Source organism: Lytechinus variegatus, chromosome 2, assembly GCF_018143015.1.
Source record: "Lytechinus variegatus isolate NC3 chromosome 2, Lvar_3.0, whole genome shotgun sequence".
In the NCBI taxonomy this organism is placed as follows: Eukaryota; Metazoa; Echinodermata; class Echinoidea; order Temnopleuroida; family Toxopneustidae; genus Lytechinus; species Lytechinus variegatus.
Window position 1 is genome coordinate 54,075,288 of NC_054741.1, and position 22,905 is coordinate 54,098,192.

Here is a 22,905-nt window from a genome sequence, read left to right on the forward strand (position 1 = left end):
TCTCACAGATCGTCATTTTAAACACCCCCCCCCCCCACAACTATTGGAACGGTCATGAGACAGTGTGTATGTGTTTGTAATGTGTGGCACTCCACCATTCCACATGGATGGTCCTTACATACTTTCAGTCAAGTCTGCATGAATCATACTCTGAGTAGAAGCAGTTTTCTGGACCAGATTGGCAAGATATATATATTGTTGACCTCTTAAGTCAAATATCACCTTTAGTTGGAAACAAATTTGTGGTCGAGATATATGAATGAGGCAGACATAGACTTGCCTTCTTAAAAGCGTTTCCTTCCTGATCAGAAAGCTAATAATAAAGACGACTAGATCTATATAGTACACAAAGAAATTATGCAGTAAAAGAGGGCACGCAACATTTCCTTTCTAAAATTTGTAAAATATTCATTGCTAAACATATATGGATCAACATTTAGCACTGATTCCAAGCAAGATGTGCAACTCAGTATTCAAATTGTTCAATACATAACGCATATCCATGGTAAATATGACCAACCCCTGAATTTAAGTCAACTGACTTGATATGTGATGATTTATTCAAATTTCAATAAAAAACATTTCAATATAATGGGGTCGTAAAATTGAAGAAAATAAAATCAGAATATTCTTATTACATAGTGACAGTTGGTAGGTATGTGCAATAACATGCAGTACAATTATGTTGCACATTTCAAATTTTGCTTCTGCAATTAACAGCAATTTACAAACCCACTTTGGTTGATCAATTATATCTGTATGATATATACATATGTTGAGATTCAAAAAATATATATAACATATCTTCCCGAAACAACATTGCATTATATAAAAACAGGTTTGTTTTTACATACCAGAGAAGGTATCATTGACAATGATAGTATGAATGCCTTTTTAGACATGGAACAAAAGGCACACAAAACACCTCGGCAGCAAAAGAAAGAATTATTGTTGAAGGATGGAGACATTCATACTATACGAATAGCAGTTGTGGAACATTGACATTAAAGCTTGTCTTTAGCTTTGGTACAAGGACAGTAATGTGATCTGTATTCAAACAATACAATATAAGAAAGCGTACTAGTCACTGACAGCATAATTAGAATTTAAAAGAAGCACAAAATGTTGAAATAATGGAATTCCACGTGTTCAGGAAGGAATGAAACTTCATTTCACAAAATCAAAACATTTCATATTTCATATAATAAAATACAAAAGAAATAGTGAGTGATGTCATCAGTTCCCTCATTTGCATACCGACTGAGATGTGCATATAAAACTGTTTTGTGAAATGAGGCGAAACTTTAAAATATTATAACTTTCTTATTTTACATTTGATTTTGATGAAATTTTCAGTGTTATGCTTGTTGAATTTTTCTCTTTTTATTCAAATCAAGTTTTTGTTGGGGTGGACTTTTCCTTTAATAACCGACCATGATGTGCATATAACAGACGGCCGTTTCATAAAGCTGTTCGTAAGTTAAGAGCGACTTTAAGAACGACCGGTAAACCTTTCTTACGCGCTAAACCATCGCCAATGCTGTATACCATTTACCAAAAGAAAGGATCACCAGTCGTTCTTAAAGTCGCTCTTAACTTACGAACAGCTTTATGAAACACCCACCTGATTTGTGAAATTAAGTGAAACTTAATAATATAACTTTCTATTTTCCATTTGATTCTGATGAAATTTTCAGTGTTATGCTGGGAGGATTTTTCTTTTTAATAAAATAAAAAAATTTTGTTGGGGTGGAATTGTCCTTTATTAAGAAGACATGATTCAGTTGTTGGGATTTAAACTAAAATATAGTGCCCTCGCTCGGCATTGTTTCATTTCTATTTAAAAAAGCAGTTTGGGCACCGACTAGGGGTGTCAAAAGGCTACTGGCTAAAATGATATCGTGAAATTATCAGCCTATCCCATGTCTGAGGTGTTTTATATAAACAAAACAAAAATACACAGACATACTATTTCTAATTGGGCATCCAATCAAATTGAATTTTGAAGAAAAACCATTGAATTCATCCAATAAAACACATTTTAAGTGTGCATACTTCACACCACAATTGTTTTGTAGCGCATGCATTGATATCTATTCATGAAATTGAATAATGATTCTCATTGACGGGGGATTTACCAGAACTAAAGACAGGAGCATCAAGTGAGGTTTACTTTTCTATTTAACATGTTTCTTTCCCAATATGCAGCTTACCTATTGACTACTGTATTCTGTAATTCCAGTATTCAGTGTAAAGGGAATAACTTAAAAGCGTTGTGGGTGCGTCGTGGTCTAGTGGTTCTTACTCTTGCCTTTCAAACAGAGGGTCGTAGGTTCGAATGGTCTTGGGTTCGAATACTTGCTATGGCGTGTTTTCCTTCAGCAAGAAATTCATCCACACTGTGCTGTACTTGACCCAGGTGAGGTGAATGGGTACCCGGCAGGATTATTACCTTGAATGCACTGAGCGCCGTTGATGGTAACTCGAGCTAAAGCCGGGTAATAATAGCAGCGCTTTGTATCCTCGCGCAAAAAGCGATTTATAAATCCAGCTATCATTATTATTAACTGGTTGCAGTAGGCAATGGATAAGCAACTTATAACAAGAATTATATTGGAATTCTCTTATAAACGAAGTAGAAAAATAAGTTACTTTTTCTCTTGATAAACTCTTAATTAAATATCAAGGTCCAAAAACAAGGTTTGAATGTAAGTCTGTAACTTTAAAGCTGTAAGTTTTTTCATGCTTAAAAAGGAGGAAAAAAGTAATTATTTCTCCAAAAGGTGGAAATTTTAAAATGACTTTTTTGTGAGACCTGTCAAAATAATATTTCTGAAGATGCAGATATGTTAATATTGCTATAGCTATATCAGATAACATAAACAGGCATTTTTTCATACTTGACTAATAAAAAACTGACCCTTTTTTTTGGCTCAAGGGTGTCAATAACGGATTGGGCCACAATGAAAGAGATGGACACAATGAAATCTGCAGTCTGAATCGAGTACCTTCTCCTCCTCCCCTCAAAGAAATGCTTTATAGGTACACTGGATGACAGTGTTATTTATGTGACAATTCCATACATGAACTCTTTTTTTCTCTATGTCTTTTAGGGGATAATTATCAGATATTAACAAATCTCTTACATATTGAAAAGTGTAATTTTGACAGCTTTGTGAAAAATGTAGCGTATGTAACATACACACTGCATATGTCAGGTGTTATATTGTCATCCCTGGCAGAGAAATCAAATTATATTTAAATCACACATATCATTAGATTGTCTGTGCAATTTTTTTCCTTCCTTGGTGTTTATCATCCATATGAATGATTTTATATATTGTACAAAGTCCACGAAAAGTAAGGATGTTCTTTTAGCAAGACCTCTGTCATATTATCCATCATGTTTATGTCGACTACCTCCTCTCCTCTCTATCTCCATTAGATGTGGTGTCAAAACTATCATCTCTTCTGATTTGTAATGTCTTCAATGTCGTCTTCATCAATCTGAAATTAACAAGAAAGAGGGGGGAATAGGACAATTCAAGTTGTTGTTGGTGTTGACAATCACATAACTTCCAGAATAATTTTATAACATTGGACAATTGACGGACTGAAAGCATTCCTACTCCTTGTTAAATCAGCCAATATGTGCCCAATCACCCCAAACCAACAATAAATCGCCCAAAATAAATTTTGAGATATTTAATGAGCTTAATAAAGCACATCCTACGCTTTAAAGTGATATATTACTTGTTAAAATTGATCAACAATTACTCAACCAAAAACTTGATTGAATGCAATGGAAACTCAGCAACAGCATGAAAAGACAGACAGACATGAAAGGTTATTGTAATACCTCTGGAAATTTTTCAGCTATAAGGTCAATCACGTCATCCACAAAGTCGCCCTGTATAACTATTTCCTCTCCAGTCACCGATGACCCACAGGAGAAATGCCTTCCAAAGAGTTTAGCAGCATCTTTTAATGAGACGCCTATTACAAAAACAAGGTACAGAGATTATCGGTAATCTAATACCATTTAACAATACAGGAGGAAAATAACTAGCACATCAATGATGTGGAGCTCATCCGGCATCTCGCAACAAAATTTAACACAATTTTAATTTCAGCCCAGTTGACACTGTAGTGAATTATACTGGTGACATAAATTGAGGATATAGAATTGAAATTGAAGAAATGACATAGAAGCATTTTTTTGTGATCTATGAATAAATTTCATATGAATTAAGTATTAATAATTATCTAGTCAAAGTTTCTTAACTCTGTGTAGAACCTTGGTGAACCTAATGTAGCTCTCAGATGAAACAAAAATAACCAAAGTCAATCAACAAATAAATGAGTAATTTTTGTGAGTTTTGAAAATATATGAATAAATTAGCATATTTAATGAGTTTCAAAATTCTATGTTGAAATTTTGTATCACCACCCCGAGCTATTATAAAGCAAACAAAATTGAAATTGATCAACAAATGAAGAAGAAAAAAAATTTCTTTGTAATTCTGTGAAGAAGTTTGGTGAACCTCATAAAGTTCTACAAAATGGAAGAAGAAAAAAAGTAAAATCGGTTAACAAGCATTTTATGTGAATTTTTAAAAATATGAATAAATTAATTTCCCATAAATTAGCATAAAAATTGTTCTAATCAAAATTTCAAAAATTCTGTTCAGAAGATTGGTGAACCTCATGAAGCTCTACAGGTTGAAGAAAAAAATATGAATCGTTGCACAAATAAAGAAGCATTTTATGTGAATTTTTCAAAATATGCATAAATTAATTTCGCATACATTAGCATAAACTTTGTTCTAATCAAAATTTCAAAATTCTGTTCAGAAGATTGGTGAACCTCATGAAGCTCTACAGGTTGAAGAAAAAAATATAAATCGTTGCACAAATGAAGAAAAAGAAGCATTCTATGTGAATTTTTCAAAATTTGCATAAATTAATTTCGCATAAATTAGCATAAAAATTGTTCTAATCAAAATTTCAAAATTCTGTTCAGAAGATTGGTGAACCTCATGAAACTCTACAGGTTGAAGAAAAAAACAAGGCAAAAGCAATTTTGTGTCTCGCCCACTTATGAAAATAACCAGCAATATCGTGATTTGCGAGGGCACGCAAGAGAATTATATCGAAACTTCATTGTGAAATGACTGGGATGGAATAACACTTGTCATAAGAGCCTTGCACGTAAACTTTAATGTTGACCTGAAAATGACCTTTGACCTTACCATATGACCTCAGACTGCAGCATAACATGCAGGTCCCCCAAGTCCATCTACCATCCAAGTTTGGTTGAAAAGCGACATACGGTTGCGGAGTTAGGTGTCACAAGAGAGTCTTGCATGTAAACTTTAACATTGACCTCAAAATGACCTTTGACCTTACCATGTGACCTCCGACTGCAGCCTAACATACAGGTCCCCCAAGTCCATCTAACATCCAAGTTTGGTGGAAATGCGACTTACGGTTGCGGAGTTAGGTGTCATAAGAGTCTTGCATGTGAACTTTAACATTGAACCAAAACAGAAGTGAAAATTTCTCCTTTTACTGCTTACAAATGACAGAGTTACTCCAATTTTTAGGAAATATGGACATTATAAGAGCCTTTCAAGAGTATGAACCATGAATTTTGACAGTTCTGTGAGAGATTTCTGCCAGAGTTTAGCCAAGCTTCGTTCGTGCAAGAATTTCCCACATGGGTTGTGTGGCTGGCTACATGCACACTGTATGCTACTCTAGTAGCACTTACGTGCGATTCATTCTGTGTGAATGACAGAATTTAACGTATGGTTTGCAGTGAATTTGACCATTTCTGGGAAAGTTATTGGCCCAACAATGGTTTTCATTACTGGTCATGTCGGACCCTTAGATCTTGCTATTTTGGGAAAAATTACTGGCCCGACAATGATATTTTTTACTGGTCATGTCGGACCAGTAAATCTTCCTATTTCTGAAATTCTACTGGCCCGACAGTAATTTCTATCAGTCTCGGACCGTCGGCGCTAGTGTCGAGCCGTGGTTAGCACTATCTATATTGAGTGGTGATAACTTCTGAAACCACTCCACAACTATTACATACCATGCGTCTCTAAACCTTTGACAACCGTGACAAATTTCTTCTTGTTTCTTGATACTCTGCCAACTGTGATTTTAGATTTTTCAACCTGCTTCTTTGCTTTGATCACACCTCGTCCACCTGAAATAACAGAAAGGAAAAAAAAGAAAGAGGAAAACGCTAATTATGAAGTGGAAAATTTAAAAGACACCATCAAATGGTGAAGAATATTCTTTTGATAAGTAGATTTCTGTTAAATTTGATGTATTGTATTGTGAAGCATTAATTTTTTAAATCAAATTTCATTAAAAATGTGGCTTATCATAAAAAAATAAGAACAAAGTGCACTGTCTGATGCACATTTTATTGCACATAATAAAATATAAAATCAATAGTAAAATTCAGCTCCATGATAAATTGGTAACATTTGTGTTACAGGAGCCACGACTTGCTAAATTCTCTGTCCACCCCAGCCCCTCCCAATGTTGTTTCCTTCTTCTTTTTTCCTCTTCCTCCAAATCCTCTCCAAATATGAATGCAAACATAAATTGACCAACTCAACACAGCTAGCCAACAACATCAAAAATCCAAACAGTTTAGCCAATGCTTTTGCAATACATGCAACTATTCTGGGTCTTCACCAACACACACTCATACCGTGAATAATGTCAACGTCATCCTCGTCATATCTTCAAACCTTCAAAATTTGACATACAATGTACTGGGTGTGCTTAATCTTCTGATTGCACAGTGGATAAAAGAGATGTGCACAACACATCAGCACCTCCCTAATAAAAGGCTCCTTGCTCTCTGGGTCATGATTCACATTAAAGTGTGACTGTGATAAACATGGCACACTTCATTTAAAGGACTGTCAATGGTCAGTGTGGTTCACTATGGATTTACAAATTCAAGCTCATTAAACGGATACTCCAGGCTAAAAATAATCTGATTGAACAGATGAAAATCAGACAAAACACTGAAAATTTAATCAAAACCGGACAAGGAATAACAAAGCAATGGCATTTAAAAGATTTGCCAGTGAAACAGTTCCAGGCATGTCTTCATGAATATTCAATGAGCAAACTGATGATGTCATATACCCACTTGTTCTTTTATATTTCATTACATAAAATTAGGATTATTCAACTTTTTTCTACCAAGAGCTAAAAAAAATCAATTGACATCTGATTAAGTGCATTGTATATTTATTTCGGCAACTTATTTCAATGAAACAATAAATGTAATAACACAAGAAAAGGGAAAATGGGGATGTGACATCATCAGCCCACCTAATGAATATTTATGACTATGTGCATATGACAGATTTAAAAAAATATTGCTAAACTTTAAAATCAATTAACTTTGTTATCAGATTTTGATAAAATTTTCAGCATTTTGCTCTGTGAATTTCACTCTATTTATTCAGATATGAATATTTTCTGCTCGGAGCATCCCTTTAACTTCCTTGCTTGCAGCGGCATGTATACCAATAAGGGAAGAGTAAAGCCGGGGGGGGGGGGGGGGGGGGGGGGCCACTTACATTGACAAGTGGATACCATGAGCGACCAAAAAACATGTAAAAAGGATGTCTTTTTCAAGATAGGGCATGTTACGTACGTAACGTAATAAGGGTGTCAAAAACACTAAAATAATGAAAAAAGGGTATCTTTTTCGCTAGGAAAGCTACATGTTTAGGGTCAGAATTGTGAGGGCATAAAAAATTAAGACTAAAATGTTTTCATTTAAGGACAAGTCCACCCCAACAAAAACTTGATTTGAATAAAAATAGAAAAATTCAACAAGCATAACACTGAAAATTTCATCAAAATCGAATGTAAAATAAGAAAGTTATGGCATTTTAAAGTTTCACTTCATTTCATAAAACAGTTATATGCACATCTCGGTCGGTATGCAAATGAGGAACTGATGACATCACTCACTCACTATTTCTTTTGTATTTTATTATATGAAATATTGTTATTTTCTCGTCATTGTCATGTGAAATGAAGTTTCATTCCTCCCTAAACACGTGGAATTCCATTATTTTAACATTTTGTGCTTCAGGCAAGGAGGTCCTAACTGTCAAATTCGTATAAATTGAATTATTGTATAATTCAAACAATAAAAAACAAAAGAAATAGTGAGTGAGTGACATTATCGACTCTCTCATTTGGATGTAACTGGCTCGTTCATATAACTATTTTGTTAAAAATAAGCGAAACTTTGAAATGTCATAACTTTCTTATTTTACATCTGATTTTGATGAAATTTTCAGCATTGTGCAATTTTCTGAGGTGGACTTGACCTTTAAGGATGTACTTTTTGCCCCAACAGTCAACACTACTTGTTTAGAGTACGATTTGCGTGAGGTGTGGGAGGTGGGGCCATACTACTAGTACTACTAAACCCTATGATGTAGGTTTGTAATACAACTGTAGGTTCATGGTAAAGGTAAAACCGACGAACAACGTCCGTGACATAACAATTACTTGTTTAGGGGTTCAATTCAGGGAATTCTTGCCAAGAGTATCGTTTTGTTTCTAATACTTGTTTTGGGTAGGGTTTCACACGCCAATACTTGTTAAGGGGTGCATTTTCAGAATATAGAAAATATGTGTTTACATGTATGGCGCTTTTCAAGACCACATGGTCGTGCATGCTATCCACTCGTCAATGGAAGTGTCCCCCCCCCATAGGCATTGGCAAAGGTTGATGTGCCCATCTGGCAGGCTCCCTTAGCCAAAAGTTTCACAATGCAAGGTAGACATACCCCTTTTTTGACGTTTCTTGGCTTCATCGGTTTCCGTTGCATCGCCATCGGTAACCTTCATTACTTTCTCGAAGATGTCAGGGAAATTTTCCTCCCACCATTTCTTGCATTTCTCGTAGTCTGCCATGTACTCGCAGTATTCAAAAGGCAATGAACACACTGTAAAACAAAAGCAAATACATAAGAGTGGTTTAATAAGTTTGTGTTGTGAGCATGAATCAGAAAGCTAAAATCCTTGGTAATGTTATGAACACCCCATGGCCTGTATGGCAAAAAAACCTGCATTTAGGACATTGTTGACTGGTGCTTGCCTGGTTCCAAGTCAGAATGTTCATATGATGGAAGCTGGGGCACTTCTTACCAACCATATAGGACCCAGGACACTATGTATGCTTCTCACAATTCTCTTAAACAGTTTTACCTGATGAGGCAGTAGAATGCTATTACAGTGCCCATGGGCATCATACATTTGGCTTCTGGACAGTTTCTAGACAAGAAGCCCCTTTCATTTTTTGTCCTCCTATAAATTTTAATGAAATATCTTATGGCCTTTAAATTAAGATTGCTGTATGGATATTATGCAAGATACCATTCGTCAGCTGTCTAGTTTCAATGAGTATGTTGTTCTTACCAGAATTACTACTCGGTTTCACTGCACCTCCCATATTTTTTAAATGTTATAGCATTTTCATACCTTACCTTAAAATTCACATTATTTTGGTATTTACATTTGTACACACATTTGTAACATAACGGATAAGGGGTATTTTCCCCTTTCTAAATTCAATTGATTCATTTTGTGATACATACATATGAATCTAATCAACATGAAAAGTACAAGAACAAGATATAAAATACGTAGCATTCTTACATCCACAATAACTAACTTCCAGGGGATAGCTAGCTCTGTCCCGCGTGCCTGCTTCTGCTGCTCCTGCCATTTCTACTGGTTTTGTACTGGAATCTGAGTAAGTCTATATGAAAGTAAGAAATCATCAAATATTATCCAAAGGGCCAATTCATAAAGCTGCGCTCAGTAATACTCGGATAAGATCGTATATGACCGGATAAGATTGTAGATCTCAACACGAGAGTTCAAGTCCCGCTAATGCCGAAACACATCTGAAAAAAATCTGATGCTGTAAGCGTGCGTGTAAGCATGCCTCAACACTGCATTCAATGTACAATGTAGGTGTGAATTCAGTTGTAAAACATCTGTCTCCATTGGAAAGGATGTAAATGTTAGTCCTGTGTGTAGGAGAGTAAGCGTAAGCTTGACCGGTAGAGTATTCAAATTCTAAGAACAAAAGGCATTGTATAGACCAGGTGACTAAAATAGTACATCAGGGATAAAGTTTAAGTCTGTTTTATTGTCTGCCTTTGGCACATTTGACTATTGTATAGGCTACTGTCAAATACCAGTGATTATGAAGGCTCTATTCAGCTTGGATGTGATAAAATGAATATTTTGAAAGGAATACATGAATAATCATCAAATCACAAATGCCTATGTCAGTGAATTTGAAAGCCACCTTCATGGTTTATCTCAAATGACCTTTTTCTGCTTGTGCACAGTTTACAATCGTGAACAGGCTTATCATGGCATCTGATTCAAACTATAGCTAAGCCAGGCCCTTAAGTAATTGCAAGAAAATATAAATTTGCAAAATCTTGTAATTCTATTGCAATTTTAAAATTGACAGTAGGCCTAGAGGCGCTGGTCGAAAATTGGGATTGTCCGAAAAAGAAAACAAAGATATTCTCATAAACCAAGACAAAACATGTCTTAATAAATTGAGATTGTCCTTATTTATGGGGATGTTTTTTTTTCACTTACCCCTGCGGGACAAAGACGGCAATTACGGGATCGAGTGCTAAAAATAGATTCAGTGACCTGACCTCAATTCCCAAAGTTCACCGTCTATTTTCTACAACTTGCTGTCTTCCATTGATGAGTTTACATCAACTAGTGCACTTTACAAGTGAATGAACTTTCCTAGATCTCTTGTGTGGAGAAATCTTTGAAAACTGAGACTAACTTTAGTCCTAACAAACTTGTTAGAGTCCCTGTAATGTTAAACTGGGATGATCCCAATTTTCTTACCAGCGCCTCTCAGATCCTAACGTAGATACCATTATAGATTAAATTTAGTTGGAGCAAATCACTTCTTGTTGAACATGTTGAAAAGAGCAGAACAACAATAAATGGCAAATTTGCAATTGGCCCAAGATTTATTTTTTTAATATTTAGATGTAGGGCAAGTCCAGGAAAAGGCAAAATTTCATCTTTAATTTAAGAAGTTATATTTGGTGGGGTAAGAAAGCCCAAATGTTGAACTTTAAAAATTCATTCAGAAAATTTTGATAATATGCATATTTATGCTAATTTGGGGCACGTCATTTGCATAATTGGTAAAATGGGCGTGACGTATGGGGCAATTACAAAAACTCATAGAAAATGAAAACAAAACTTCTGAGATTTAGTCATAGGTAGGAAATGGACCCCCTAACATCTTATTACTTTTGGGGGAAAAAAAGGTGTCATCTAATTATGCAAATTAGGTCTTGTCCAATGATGGAATGTCCCATACGTAACATTTTGTGTATGTTTTTTTTTAAGTTATTTCTCATACATGTAATACAATACTTGTATTGTTGCATCTCTGGGAAGTTCTAATTTATTAAGTATGAAAATGTTATACCACAAAAAGTTTCAAAAGTAGAGTTTACTTTTTAATTAATGATTAATCTAAAAAGTGTTACGTTTGGGACAACATTTTACGTATGGGTCTTATACACAATGTCAATGGGGAGATTTGTGTACAAAGTGAATGGAGAAAAACAAATTTCAAGAGTGCTCTAAAAAGTGATTATTAACATTTCCTTTAGTTTTTAAAGACTGATTTGTTATGAATACTGATAAATGAAAACAATCGAAGCGAAAAAATGTGAAAATGGAAAAATATGAAAAAAATAAAAAACAATAGAAATACATAAGAAATTCATGAAACCATGAAAAACAAGAAAAAAATGTTGAAATGGCTAATTTCCCTTTCATTCATATCAAATATGTCTCAATAGAACATTCCAAAAGAAAAAACCCTTTTGTTATTTCCATATTTTAAATTTCAATTTTTTTAATTTGGGGAAAATTGTATACGTTCTCTATAGGGACAAAATGTCCCATAGGGCAATTCCACAGGTTGGTGGACATGAGCTTAAAAATTCAAATTCAATATTTTCTTGAATTTTTTAATACTTTAAGTCCTTCATACATGATAGTTTCAGGAACAAGAAATAAAAAGTTGATTTTCATATGTATACTTTGGAAAAAAATGGTCAAAAGTTGTGTCTTCCATTGTGTACCAAAATACAAGAAAAATAGTGAAAAATGAAATATGCCTTATTACCATTTTGTTGTTGCAACAACATACCACTTTATATATTTCTGAAGTTTAGAAGAGTCAAATTACTTAAAATACACAACTGCTTTTCAAGTAAATTTGTAGTACTCATTCAAAAATAAATATTGCAACCTGTTCAGGTGATGTAACGTGAGTAACTGAAAAAACTGACTTTGTTTTCTGAGAGAAAAATTCTTTAGTTAATTGGTGGGATTTTAAATTCTCTTCCTTCAAACAATCTTTGACACAGTGATGACTATCAAAATCATTAAAAAGTACAATTTTTTTATAAAATTGATGAAGAAAAACTGTAACGTGAGTAACTTTGTAACGTGAGTAACCATCATGTAATGTGAGTAACCAGTAAAAATGATTCAGTTCGGTAACATTTTCTGTGGGATGTCAAGTTTTAAGTCTCATGGTTAGTTGTGAAGTTATTTTTGATTAATTAAAAGCAAAATGAGGGTACATCTCTTTGATGCGACTCTTTGTTCATCAAAATATCAGTGGTCATACAATCACACAAAAAATTGAATATTAGTAGAAGTATTCACAATGCGAGAGTGCATTAGTAAGACTTGGTTTTGATTAACCAAACTTTAAAGAGTGTTTGAACAACACATTGAATGCCCTTTAATACCTGTAACCCTATCTAGGCCGGGGTATTTTGGGAGTTGATATGGCCCGGGGGGTGGGGGGAGGGGGGGGGCTCCCAGGCCCCCCTTGAGATCTCGGCCATTGGCCGCACGATCACGCCGAAAATTTGTGTGCAGGTTGTCTTGGACATAATCTACAATACTATACAGTAATTTATTTCATGCAAATTGGTATTAAGCGATTATGCTAATTTATGCATAATTAGTAAGCGAAATCATACATTTCCCTCCTACTCCCTAATAAAGCTCCAATTGTTCCAATTTTTGGTATAAAATCTCTTTTAGATGTTCCTAGCAATGAATTTTACACACATTATTGAATTTTTAATGACATGTGTGTTGTTAACCATACATGGACAAAATGTAACGTGAGTAACCGTAACGTGAGTAACCATATTATCTGCACCCCAAGTAAAAACCATGTGTTCTTTATTTTTTTAATTATATACAAAGTTTGTCTCCCTAATATACTTCTTTGAAATAGATATAATCAACTTTCATAAAAGCCTTGTATGAGGAGACTTTTCACTTATGTTGACTTTTCATTTTATGCATGTCCAAATCATGTAACGTGAGTAACCGACACATTCCAAAGATTTGCCAGGAGCATAATAGAATTTCCCAAGTTTTGTTTTTATACGAAGGATAGTCAGACTGTGTACTTTGTTGTGATAAGGAGATGTTTAGTTCCTATCAATAATAATGGAGTTACAGCTCCAAGTATGAGTCAAGGTGTCTCCAAATGTAACGTGAGTAACCGTGGAATAGCCCCATACGTACATGTAACATGTCATTAATTTGTTTAATTAGAGGGATTTGGCTTTATACATGAAACTTGCCTTAGATATACTAGAGTATGGTGACATCTATCACACTAAGTTACAAATTGTCAAATGAAATACTTTTAGAGAATTCTCAACTTGAAAAAAATGTTTTAAAAATTGTCTTCTTTCTGCATCCCATACTTAACGGCACATCTTTTCTCTCTAAAAGGTCATGGTCAAGGTCATATGTCACCATTTTTTGCATGATTATTCTTCTCCTAGATGTCTACCATCATGAGTGTATTCATTCTAATCGAAGTCATTTAACACTATTTTTCAGTATCGGCCGCACAGAAACGCTGTTAGCATAACATTTCACTAACTCTGTGCTAACAAAGGGCCCTGTTACAACTGGTAATCTCGCCGCGATGGCTATAATGCATACCTCTGAGATCAATTCTTGACATCACAATCTGTATAGTATATTATCCATTAACAATTCAGCTCCTAACATCACGGGTAGAATTACTGCACAGAAGGCAGAGAAAGATGTTGTTAGGGGATTAGAGTTAGGCAAAATCTATAATTTTTGTGTAGTCATGGTAGTGATCTAGATTTAACTTAGATTTTGTTTAGATTATTTGCACATCCTACAAGTTTAAAATCTTGTCTAGGAAAGGGTAAAGGAATGTAATTCATTATCATATAGGCCTAAAATTGAATTATTATTACATTCTAAACATGACATGGCAGCAGGTAGTAAATATATGAATTTAATTTTAAAAATATCAAATAAGCTTTAAAAAGAAAAAAAAATGCCTATCATGATATTACATGTACAATGAGATTCTGTAAAAAAAAATGCAATCCCACTTTTCATCAGTTTCTTTTGTTTGAAAATGCTCTTCACAGACTTCACTCATCATGCTTATGATAGATTATTTGCAAATGATGGTTATCATGCGATAAATTTCATCAGCTATTGTTCTTCTTTCTTATGTAGGGTCTATTCATAAAAAAGTCTTCAAACACCTAAATAAAAGATGTCTTGGAAGAAAACAATTCGTGAAGAGGATCAATTATATATCTTGGCACTATAATCAACATCCTCCGCTATATACCTATTCCTAAAGGGGTACTCCAGGCTGAAGAAAATATTACGGTTTGAACAGTAAAGTGAGACAAACAAAACACTGACAAATTGATAAAATTTGGAAATGAATACAAAAAAATATGGTTTCTTAATATTTTAAATGAGACCCTATTTCGGTGAAATTCATCTTCATGTCGTCAGGAATATGCAATGAGGGTCTGTTGTATCATGTACAAAATGTCCACACAGAATATTGCTTCAAAGATCAGCATTTTGTTACTCCGGCAACATACATACATTTGAGACAATTACAAGTTTATTTCAATAAAATCAGGAAAAGGGGAAAGAGCTAGAGGATATGGCATTATCGTTCAATTTATTGCCTATTCATGGCCACATGCTTCTCAGTAATATCAGTTGCAAAATACAGTGTTTAATTTTTAACAATTATTCAAGAATTTTGTTATATTTTATCAGATTTTGATGAAATTTTCAGCAATTTGTTCATCTAATTTCACTCAATTTATTCATATGTTGTTGGGCCCAGAATACCCCTTTAATTCGGTCAAGGTATATTATAAATTACTTGGTATAAGAAAGGGAGACAAGTTTTAAAGAGAGAGATTATTCACTAACATCATCACTATTGGTGCCTTTGGCACTGTTAGTGATTTGTGTTAACATTAGCACCACTAGCTTCTGATAGGCCTTTTATAAGCTTCTGTGAGTTTATCGATACTGGGAGGCCTAATTTTAGTGCTCTGTTAGTGAAAACAATGCGTCTAGCGGTGGTCGCCCGTGAAAGGTGTGACTGGCCCTAATGTTAGCGTTCTGTTACACTAACAACGCTTCAGTGCGGTGCCACAGGTCATTGATTAAAGCCTCTGAAATGTCTCATACGTAACACGCGCAAATTCTTGGACTTGCCCTGTAGGGCTTTAGAGGCGCAGATATTTTTTGACGTCTTGCGAGGTTGTTTCAAGGAGACAAAATATTAAAACTGATTTTTAATGTGCATGCCTATAAAAACCATCCAAATTCCAATTGGACGAAATGAATATTTTGCCCCGCCAAAAAAAGATTATCATTGGTCCGCATGAAGCTGTTGCGTCACAATGAATCGCATTGCGTATTAGTTTCAAGGTGTGAGAGCAGAGCGAGATTGCATCAATCTAATGAATTCAAATGCAATCGCACTATTTAATACCCTAGCGCATCTTTTTACAGCCCTGCATAGATTTCTTAAAAAAATTAAACTCAGTCGCAATGCTCATAATTTACAGGATTGCCATAAATGATGGTTAGTAATAGTATTTAGCATAAGCGTTAGTAAAAACAATTTTTTTTTTTGGTTTAGAATCTATTAATTTACGTTTAGCTTTGTGGTGGTAACGTTACAGTTAATCTATCTGAATAATAAACGTAGGCCTACCGCCTTGATATTGAATGACAAATTTTCGTGGGATGCATAGAAATATTGTTACTCGCTGAAGAACAATATTGCCTATGGCTATGGATCATCCAATATTCAGCTCATACAATATTTCTTTGCATCCCACTCAACTTGCCCAATGACGTGACCTCAACATGTGATAGGAACATCATTTAAACAGATTTTGTAAAATAAAAAGAAATTCATGTTAAATCTTAACTCAAATTGTTAGGTGAGCAGACTCGGGGACCACCATCATGCACATCGTTCCACTCATTCTATGAACAAGATTTACGGGTACTTTGTCTTCGGTTCATCATGTTCTTCCATTGTCATTGATTGAGATTGACAAGAGTCAAGACATGATGATTGATTGTTGTGATGACAGTGATCATGGTGATGTTGTCAATAACCTCCTAATTCCTATAAATTAGAATCTAGGCCCTAGTCTACATTATCATCGAGGCTACGGCCTAGATTATTTATTGATCGCAAGTTTCTTGCAACCTCAGAGAAATTCACTTGTTCTTAGTTCAAATCTAGGCCAACTTACGTTACAGTATCCGCTTTCTATCTACTTCAATATGGGGTAGATTCTCTTGCTCTTTCAGTTTTACACACGTCTAGTCTCTCAGCTCAGTACAAAATAACCGTATATAGGACCAGCATGCAAGAGAGATAGCATCGAGCGCGCGCGTGGAGAGGAGCCGGAGCGGACCGGCCGGCCGGCCTCGCGGGCGGTACGCACTGCACTAGCTACAGTCGCCGACAGTCTGCTTGCGGCATGGATGTCTTTCGCCAACTTGGAGCTGGTGCAAAATTCGATTTGAAGAGATTCAGGAGTGATGCAGAAAAATTTCAGGTAAATTTTGCTTATAAATTAACGGTATCTACCAGGAAAATGTATTCTAACTCTTTCGAATTGACTAAATGAGAGCCCCCGGCCCAACTTCCCTTGGCCTTGCAGGAAGAGTTGCGTGCTAGGCCTGTAAAAGTCCCACATGTAGACTTTCATGTAAGTTCATGTAAATTCATTCTAAAAATCCATCTATGCCGGCAAAATCATCTAGAAAGGACCTGAACCCTGCGGCTTGCCGCCGATCTGCGTAGACCGGAGGAAGGAAATTTACAAGTACAAGTAGCCGAGTAGGATTTCTAGCAAACTAGCTTTCAGACGTAGACCGAGTCCAAAATAAAAAGAAATGATGTTTTCTTGGTTTTCCTGATAACTTTCATTCAACTGAATCAAAAGAATGTATGGAAGTATGTGAAGTAAGTAGATAAGCATTTCATGGATAAAGATGTGAACTGAAACACTCTGTCCCAATAAGGTCCAAACAATTAACAATAACATGTAGGCCTAGTGCAGATCTCTGACCTCGTAGGCGACAATGCGTTAAAAACAGGTTAGAAACTGTTAGTAACAGTTTCTAACCTGTTTCCTACACCCAAGTATTTTATGATATGCAGTGTATACAGCCACACGCGTGTTATTTTACCATCCAGCCACACGCTTGTGGTTATATCCAGAACACCTATCTGTGGATACCGCCACACGCCGCCAGTAATAACAGTAAAACGCGTATGTAGGTCTGACCGTCTATATCACGATCAAAATAACCTCATTTCTTCATTAAATTCTTACATTCTAAACCACTCTGAAGAAAAGCAAGGAAAGAAGACGGTGAGAATGAAATTGAAACGATTTAAAGAAATCAGAGTCTGATTTCTTTAAATCGTTTCAATTTCATTCTCACCGTCTTCTTTCCTTGCTTTTCTTGTCTTGTTACAAAAGGCCGCCTGTTAAATAGCAAATTTCCACACTTTTTCTACTTGTGTCGATTCTCTACTGACTCTAGGCTATGTGCGCGTACGTACGAAACCCAAACTGTGTATGTCTACTACTGCGCTGCGCTAACGCTGTATGGGTCTGCCACCGCGAAGGAAGCCAGAATCGACACAAGTAGAAAAAGAGAATTTGCTGTTAAACAGACGACCGTTTGTAACAAGACAAGAAAAGCAAGGAGAGAAGACGGTGAGAATGAAATTGAAACGATCTAAGGATATCAAAGGGGTTTAGAATGTAAGAATTTAATGAAGAAATGAGGTTATTTTGATCGTGATATAGACGGTCAGACCTACATACCGGTACGTGTTTTACTGTTATTACTGGCGGCGTGTGGCGGTATCCACAGATAGGTGTTCTGGATATAACCACACGCGTGTGGCTGGATGGTAAAGACACACGCGTGTGGCTGCATATACAAGTTTTATGCTCGTTTAAATATAATCCTACTCCTGCTTTAAATGTAATGAAATAAAGGGAAACTTACATTTGAGTGCTTTTTCGATCTTTTCTTGGCAGTCAGTGCGGTCACCATCGAGTGCGATCAAAGCAGTACGAAGCTGATTTTCAGATCACGTGATACGCGTAGTCATCCTTCTTTTCTTCTTTCCTTGGCAACCAATCAGGATTGACTATTTTTGCCACAGCTTTTGTTCATTTTCAGTAGATTATATATTTTTTTTCCATTCCTTTTTTTGTCTCACCTGCGAAGCAAAGTGAGACTATAGGCGCCGCTTTTCCGACGGCGGCGGCGGCGGCGGCGTCAACATCAAATCTTAACCTGAGGTTAAGTTTTTGAAATGACGTCATAACTTAGAAAGTATATGGACCTAGTTAATAGAACTTGGCCATAAGGTTAATCAAGTATTACTGAACATCCTATTAGAGTTTCATGTCACATGACCAAGGTCAAAGGTCATTTAGGGTCAATGAACTTAGACCATGTTGGAGGAATCAACTTCGAAATCTTAACCTGAGGTTAAGTTTTTGAAATGTCATCATAACTTAGAAAATATATGGACCTAGTTCATGAAACTTGGACATTAGGTTAATCAAGTATCACTGAACATCCTACATGAGTTTCATGTTACATGACCAAGGTCAAAGGTCATTTAGGGTCAATGAACTTTGGCCGAATTGGGGATATCTGTTGATTTCCCATCATAACTTTGAAAGTTTATGGATCTGATTCATGAAACTTGGACACAATAGTAATCAAGCATCACTGAAAATTTTGTGCAAGTTTCAGGTCTCATGATTAAGGTCAAAGGTCATTTAGGGTCAATGAACTTTTGCCGAATCGGGGGTATCTGTTGAATTACCATCATAACTTTGAAAGTTTATTGGTCTAGTTCATTAAACTTGGACATTAGAGTAATCAAGTATCACTGAACATCCTGTGCACGTTTCAGGTCACATGACCAAGGTCAAAAGGTCAATGAACTTTGGCCGAATTGGGTGTATCTGTTGAATTACCATCATAACTTTGAAAGTTTATGGATCTGATTCATGAAACTTGTACATAAGAGTAATCAAGTATCACTGAATATCCTGTTCGAGTTTCAGGTCACATGATCAAGGTCGAAGGTCATGTAAGGTCAATGAACTTTGGCCATGTTGGGGTTTTTTGTTGAATAACCATCATATCTCTGTAAGTTTATTGGTCTAGTTCATAAAAAGTGGACATAAGAGTAACCATGTGTCACTGAACATCTTGTGCGAGTTAGAGTAGTATTCAAAGTCAGCACTGCTGCTGTATTGAACCGCGTGATGCAGGTGAGACGGCCAGAGGCATTCCACTTGTTCCTTCTCTAATTCTTTTTTTTTTTCTTTTTTTTCTTCCTTTAGTTTTCTGTTATTTTCTTTGTCTTTTTTTTTCTTTTTCATGTTTTTTGTTTCTTTTTGTCTTCTCTTTTCTTTTTTTCTTTTCATCACCTGATCGATCGACTATTCTTTTTGAAAGACCGTAACAATTATAAATTTTATAATAAAATATACAATATTATATATATCTCTACAATTCAAAAATATTTTGTGATATAAAATTCATATTTGACGTAAAAATTGCTATTTAACAGATTACTTATTAAAACATAAAAAATCAAGCAAAAAAAAACGCCTTGGACACAATGCAAAAAACCTAACGATTTGGCCGTGTTAAGAACTATCGTAAGGGGCGCTCTATTTATAATTTATAAATAGAGCGCCCCTTACGATAGTTCTTAACACGGCCAAATCGTTAGGTTTACCACGTCGCGGTAGACAGCTGCACATTCTTTTTTATTTATAAATAAAAAAGAATGTGCAGCTGTCTACCGCGACGTGGTTTGACGCAAGATTTGGGACAAATCCATGGGAATTCTGCAGAATATACATCAAAAGAACTGGTGACTACCGATTAAACATTATTAACGTATTAAATACATTATGCATACCTAGTACATATATTTTCTAAAGTATTATAAATGCTTACTTCTAAGCTAGGGCGGCCCAAATGCGTGTGAGTGGAGTCCCAGTTTATTAACACGGGTAAGTATTGCGGTGTCTCCTAGAGTGAACTGAAATATCATTCATGACAATTGACATGTCATTATTTATATATCAAAGACAAAGCTCACATTAGACAGCTGGCAACCATCTGTTTCGAGGATTTTTAAAACATTTTTTCTAATTTTTCCTTGTACACAGACGGCTCGCTATCGTGCAGCCACCATTAGGGGGGTACCATTGCAAAATCCCCCCTCCCAGCCCGACAGGGCTCATCGATTTTATCTTTATTTCATAAAAATATATATAAAGAGAACTACCAAATTCAAGTTTATTATTGTTTTGGCCAGAAATGCACCAACACGGTGAAAATAAACTTTAAAAAGGGGGAAATAGTGGTGACTTACTTCGGTTGTCACGCAACTTCACTTATCCGAACTTAATACATAAATAATTACCATTGAGTCCCTGTACACATCGAGCTAGAACTTCGGTCTCTGTATTTGATGAGTGGAGCCAACAGAGTTAGGCGTAACAACCAACGTAACAGAGACCGAAGCTTTTGGTCTAAGACAAAGCAAAAAGCCTACAAAGTAAAGACAAATTTTTTTGACAAAATTTAACTAGGACTGGGTCTAGTAACTAGAATAGATGATACTAGCTCTAGAGTAGACTAACTGTTAGAAAGTGCCCAAATATCGGGCACTTAGATATAAGCATAATTGGAGTGGACGTACCAAAATACAATCATTGAATCTTCTTCCTCCGCTGATCCCGGAGATCTACAGCAGGTTGCTGCATTGTTGTATAAATAATTATAAGAGCACAAAGCACTTCCCCAGAGTAGAATAGGTTTCGGTGATACAATATGATTAAGCATTCATGAGAGAGAAGAGAGAGGAGGTACGAGGAAGAGTAAGAGTTTTGTAGTCAGCTTGTCTTGCATGGAAGAAGAAAGTTTTGGATGGACAGGTAATAGAATGGTCTTAGCATAGCCTTCACAGTAGTCTTCGCAAAATAAGGAGTAGATCGATGCAGGAACGCCTAATTTTCTCACTTTCACTTGGAGTCCATGCTGAGTGTCAACACATGGCAGCTAGCTATGAAGTGGATGGTATCTTCATCACCTTGATGGCATAGGTGACAAGTTAGAGAAGTAGCCTGCAATGAGTTGGATAGGTCTGACTCACTAACTGTGACCTGACGACAACAGCTCGTCTTAGAAACTGGGAGCTACTGAAGCTTGGGTATAGTCCGCTTGACGCTGGTATATCTATGTTCCTCCACAGCGAAAGAGTAGATTTTGACTGAATAGCAGCCAGTACCTCATCTTCAACCTTGTTTGTAACTGCCCTATTTGAGATCTTCTTCCTGGTGATGTAGGAGATGGGTTTGAGCAGAAGAGAGTGATGGTCAGGGAGATTATACTTGTCCAAGATGAGCTGCCAGGACTTGATAGTGGGAGTAGTCTTGGCTACAGCATGTAAAAGAGTCCTATACTCAAATCTAGTGTGGGGGAGATCCAATGCTTGTCCAATCAGGAGGAGCTTCACTCAGCTTCTCAAGTTCAACTTGAGAACGAAGAGGAAGGAGCCCAGAGAAAAGAAAGACAACCTCATCTGCTGCTGTTCTAGGCAGACCAAGGATTTGCTTGAACAGCTGATGTTGTGCCTGATCAAGTCTTTTCTCCAACCCTTTTGTGAGGTGTAATACTGCTGCTCCATATAGCATGTATGGAGCATTGCTCCATAGAGCAATAGACTTTCCACAGAGATGCACAGTGTTGTGGCAGAAGGCCTCCTGTGTATTCTCCACTTCCTGTAAGCGCATAGAAAGTTTATATGCCTTACAAGATGATCTTTTCCATTAGGTCTCTCTTGTAACTTGATTTTATGATGCCAAGATGTGGATGACGTGAAGATGTTGGTACTGTGTCACTTCTGAGATTCCATGACGGGAGCTGAATTGCATGTTTACCCTTATTGTTGAAAGGTACTACACAGTTTTTATTAGGGTTGATTTTGTACCTCCAACTTTTGGAGTTTCTGTTGGTAACATTCAACATCTCCTGCAATTCACTCGGTGATAAGCTGATCAGAAGTTGGCACCCCAAGTTCTTTTCCTGGAGGACTTTCATCAGGTAGTCGATAAATACCAAGTAGAAGAGCGGAGATAGGACTCCCCCTTGTCTAACTCCCTGCTCTATCTGGAAGGGCTCGCTAATGATGCCATCCCAAAGGACCTGGCTGTGAAGATCGTTGTATAAAGATCTGATCATGTGAACATACTGTGGATGGATGTATGATGCATCTAGTTTCTGGAATCTCTCATGCCAAACTTTATCAAAAGCTTTCTCTGCGTCTAATAATGC

At 36.0% G+C, this 22,905-nt stretch overlaps 2 protein-coding genes across 3 annotated transcripts in view; one reads left to right on the forward strand and one right to left on the reverse strand.

Annotated features, from left to right (window-relative positions):
- Positions 1-1,737: 1,737 nt before the first annotated feature.
- Positions 1,738-16,864, reverse strand: LOC121408382 (density-regulated protein-like). 2 transcript variants are annotated; one of them, XM_041599842.1, is made up of 7 exons: positions 16,755-16,864; positions 14,122-14,204; positions 9,724-9,826; positions 8,853-9,011; positions 6,104-6,220; positions 3,860-3,996; positions 1,738-3,507 (listed from the first exon to the last, which is right to left on the reverse strand). In XM_041599842.1, exons 3-7 carry the CDS (start codon positions 9,791-9,793, stop codon positions 3,463-3,465), a joined length of 528 nt encoding a protein of 175 aa, XP_041455776.1. In that variant the 5' UTR covers positions 9,794-9,826; positions 14,122-14,204; positions 16,755-16,864; the 3' UTR covers positions 1,738-3,462. The 2 variants fall into 2 exon arrangements, with proteins under 2 accessions (XP_041455776.1, XP_041455775.1); XM_041599841.1 differs by lacking the exon at positions 14,122-14,204 and having other exon boundaries at positions 16,755-16,863.
- A 72-nt stretch (positions 16,865-16,936) lies between these two features.
- Positions 16,937-22,905, forward strand: part of LOC121408383 (probable ATP-dependent RNA helicase DDX52) — a 33,533-nt gene continuing 27,564 nt past the window's right edge. The window contains exon 1 of the mRNA XM_041599843.1: positions 16,937-17,063. Coding sequence (XP_041455777.1) covers positions 16,986-17,063 — 78 coding nt within the window. The 5' untranslated portion in view covers positions 16,937-16,985. The remainder of the gene's footprint in view (positions 17,064-22,905) is intronic.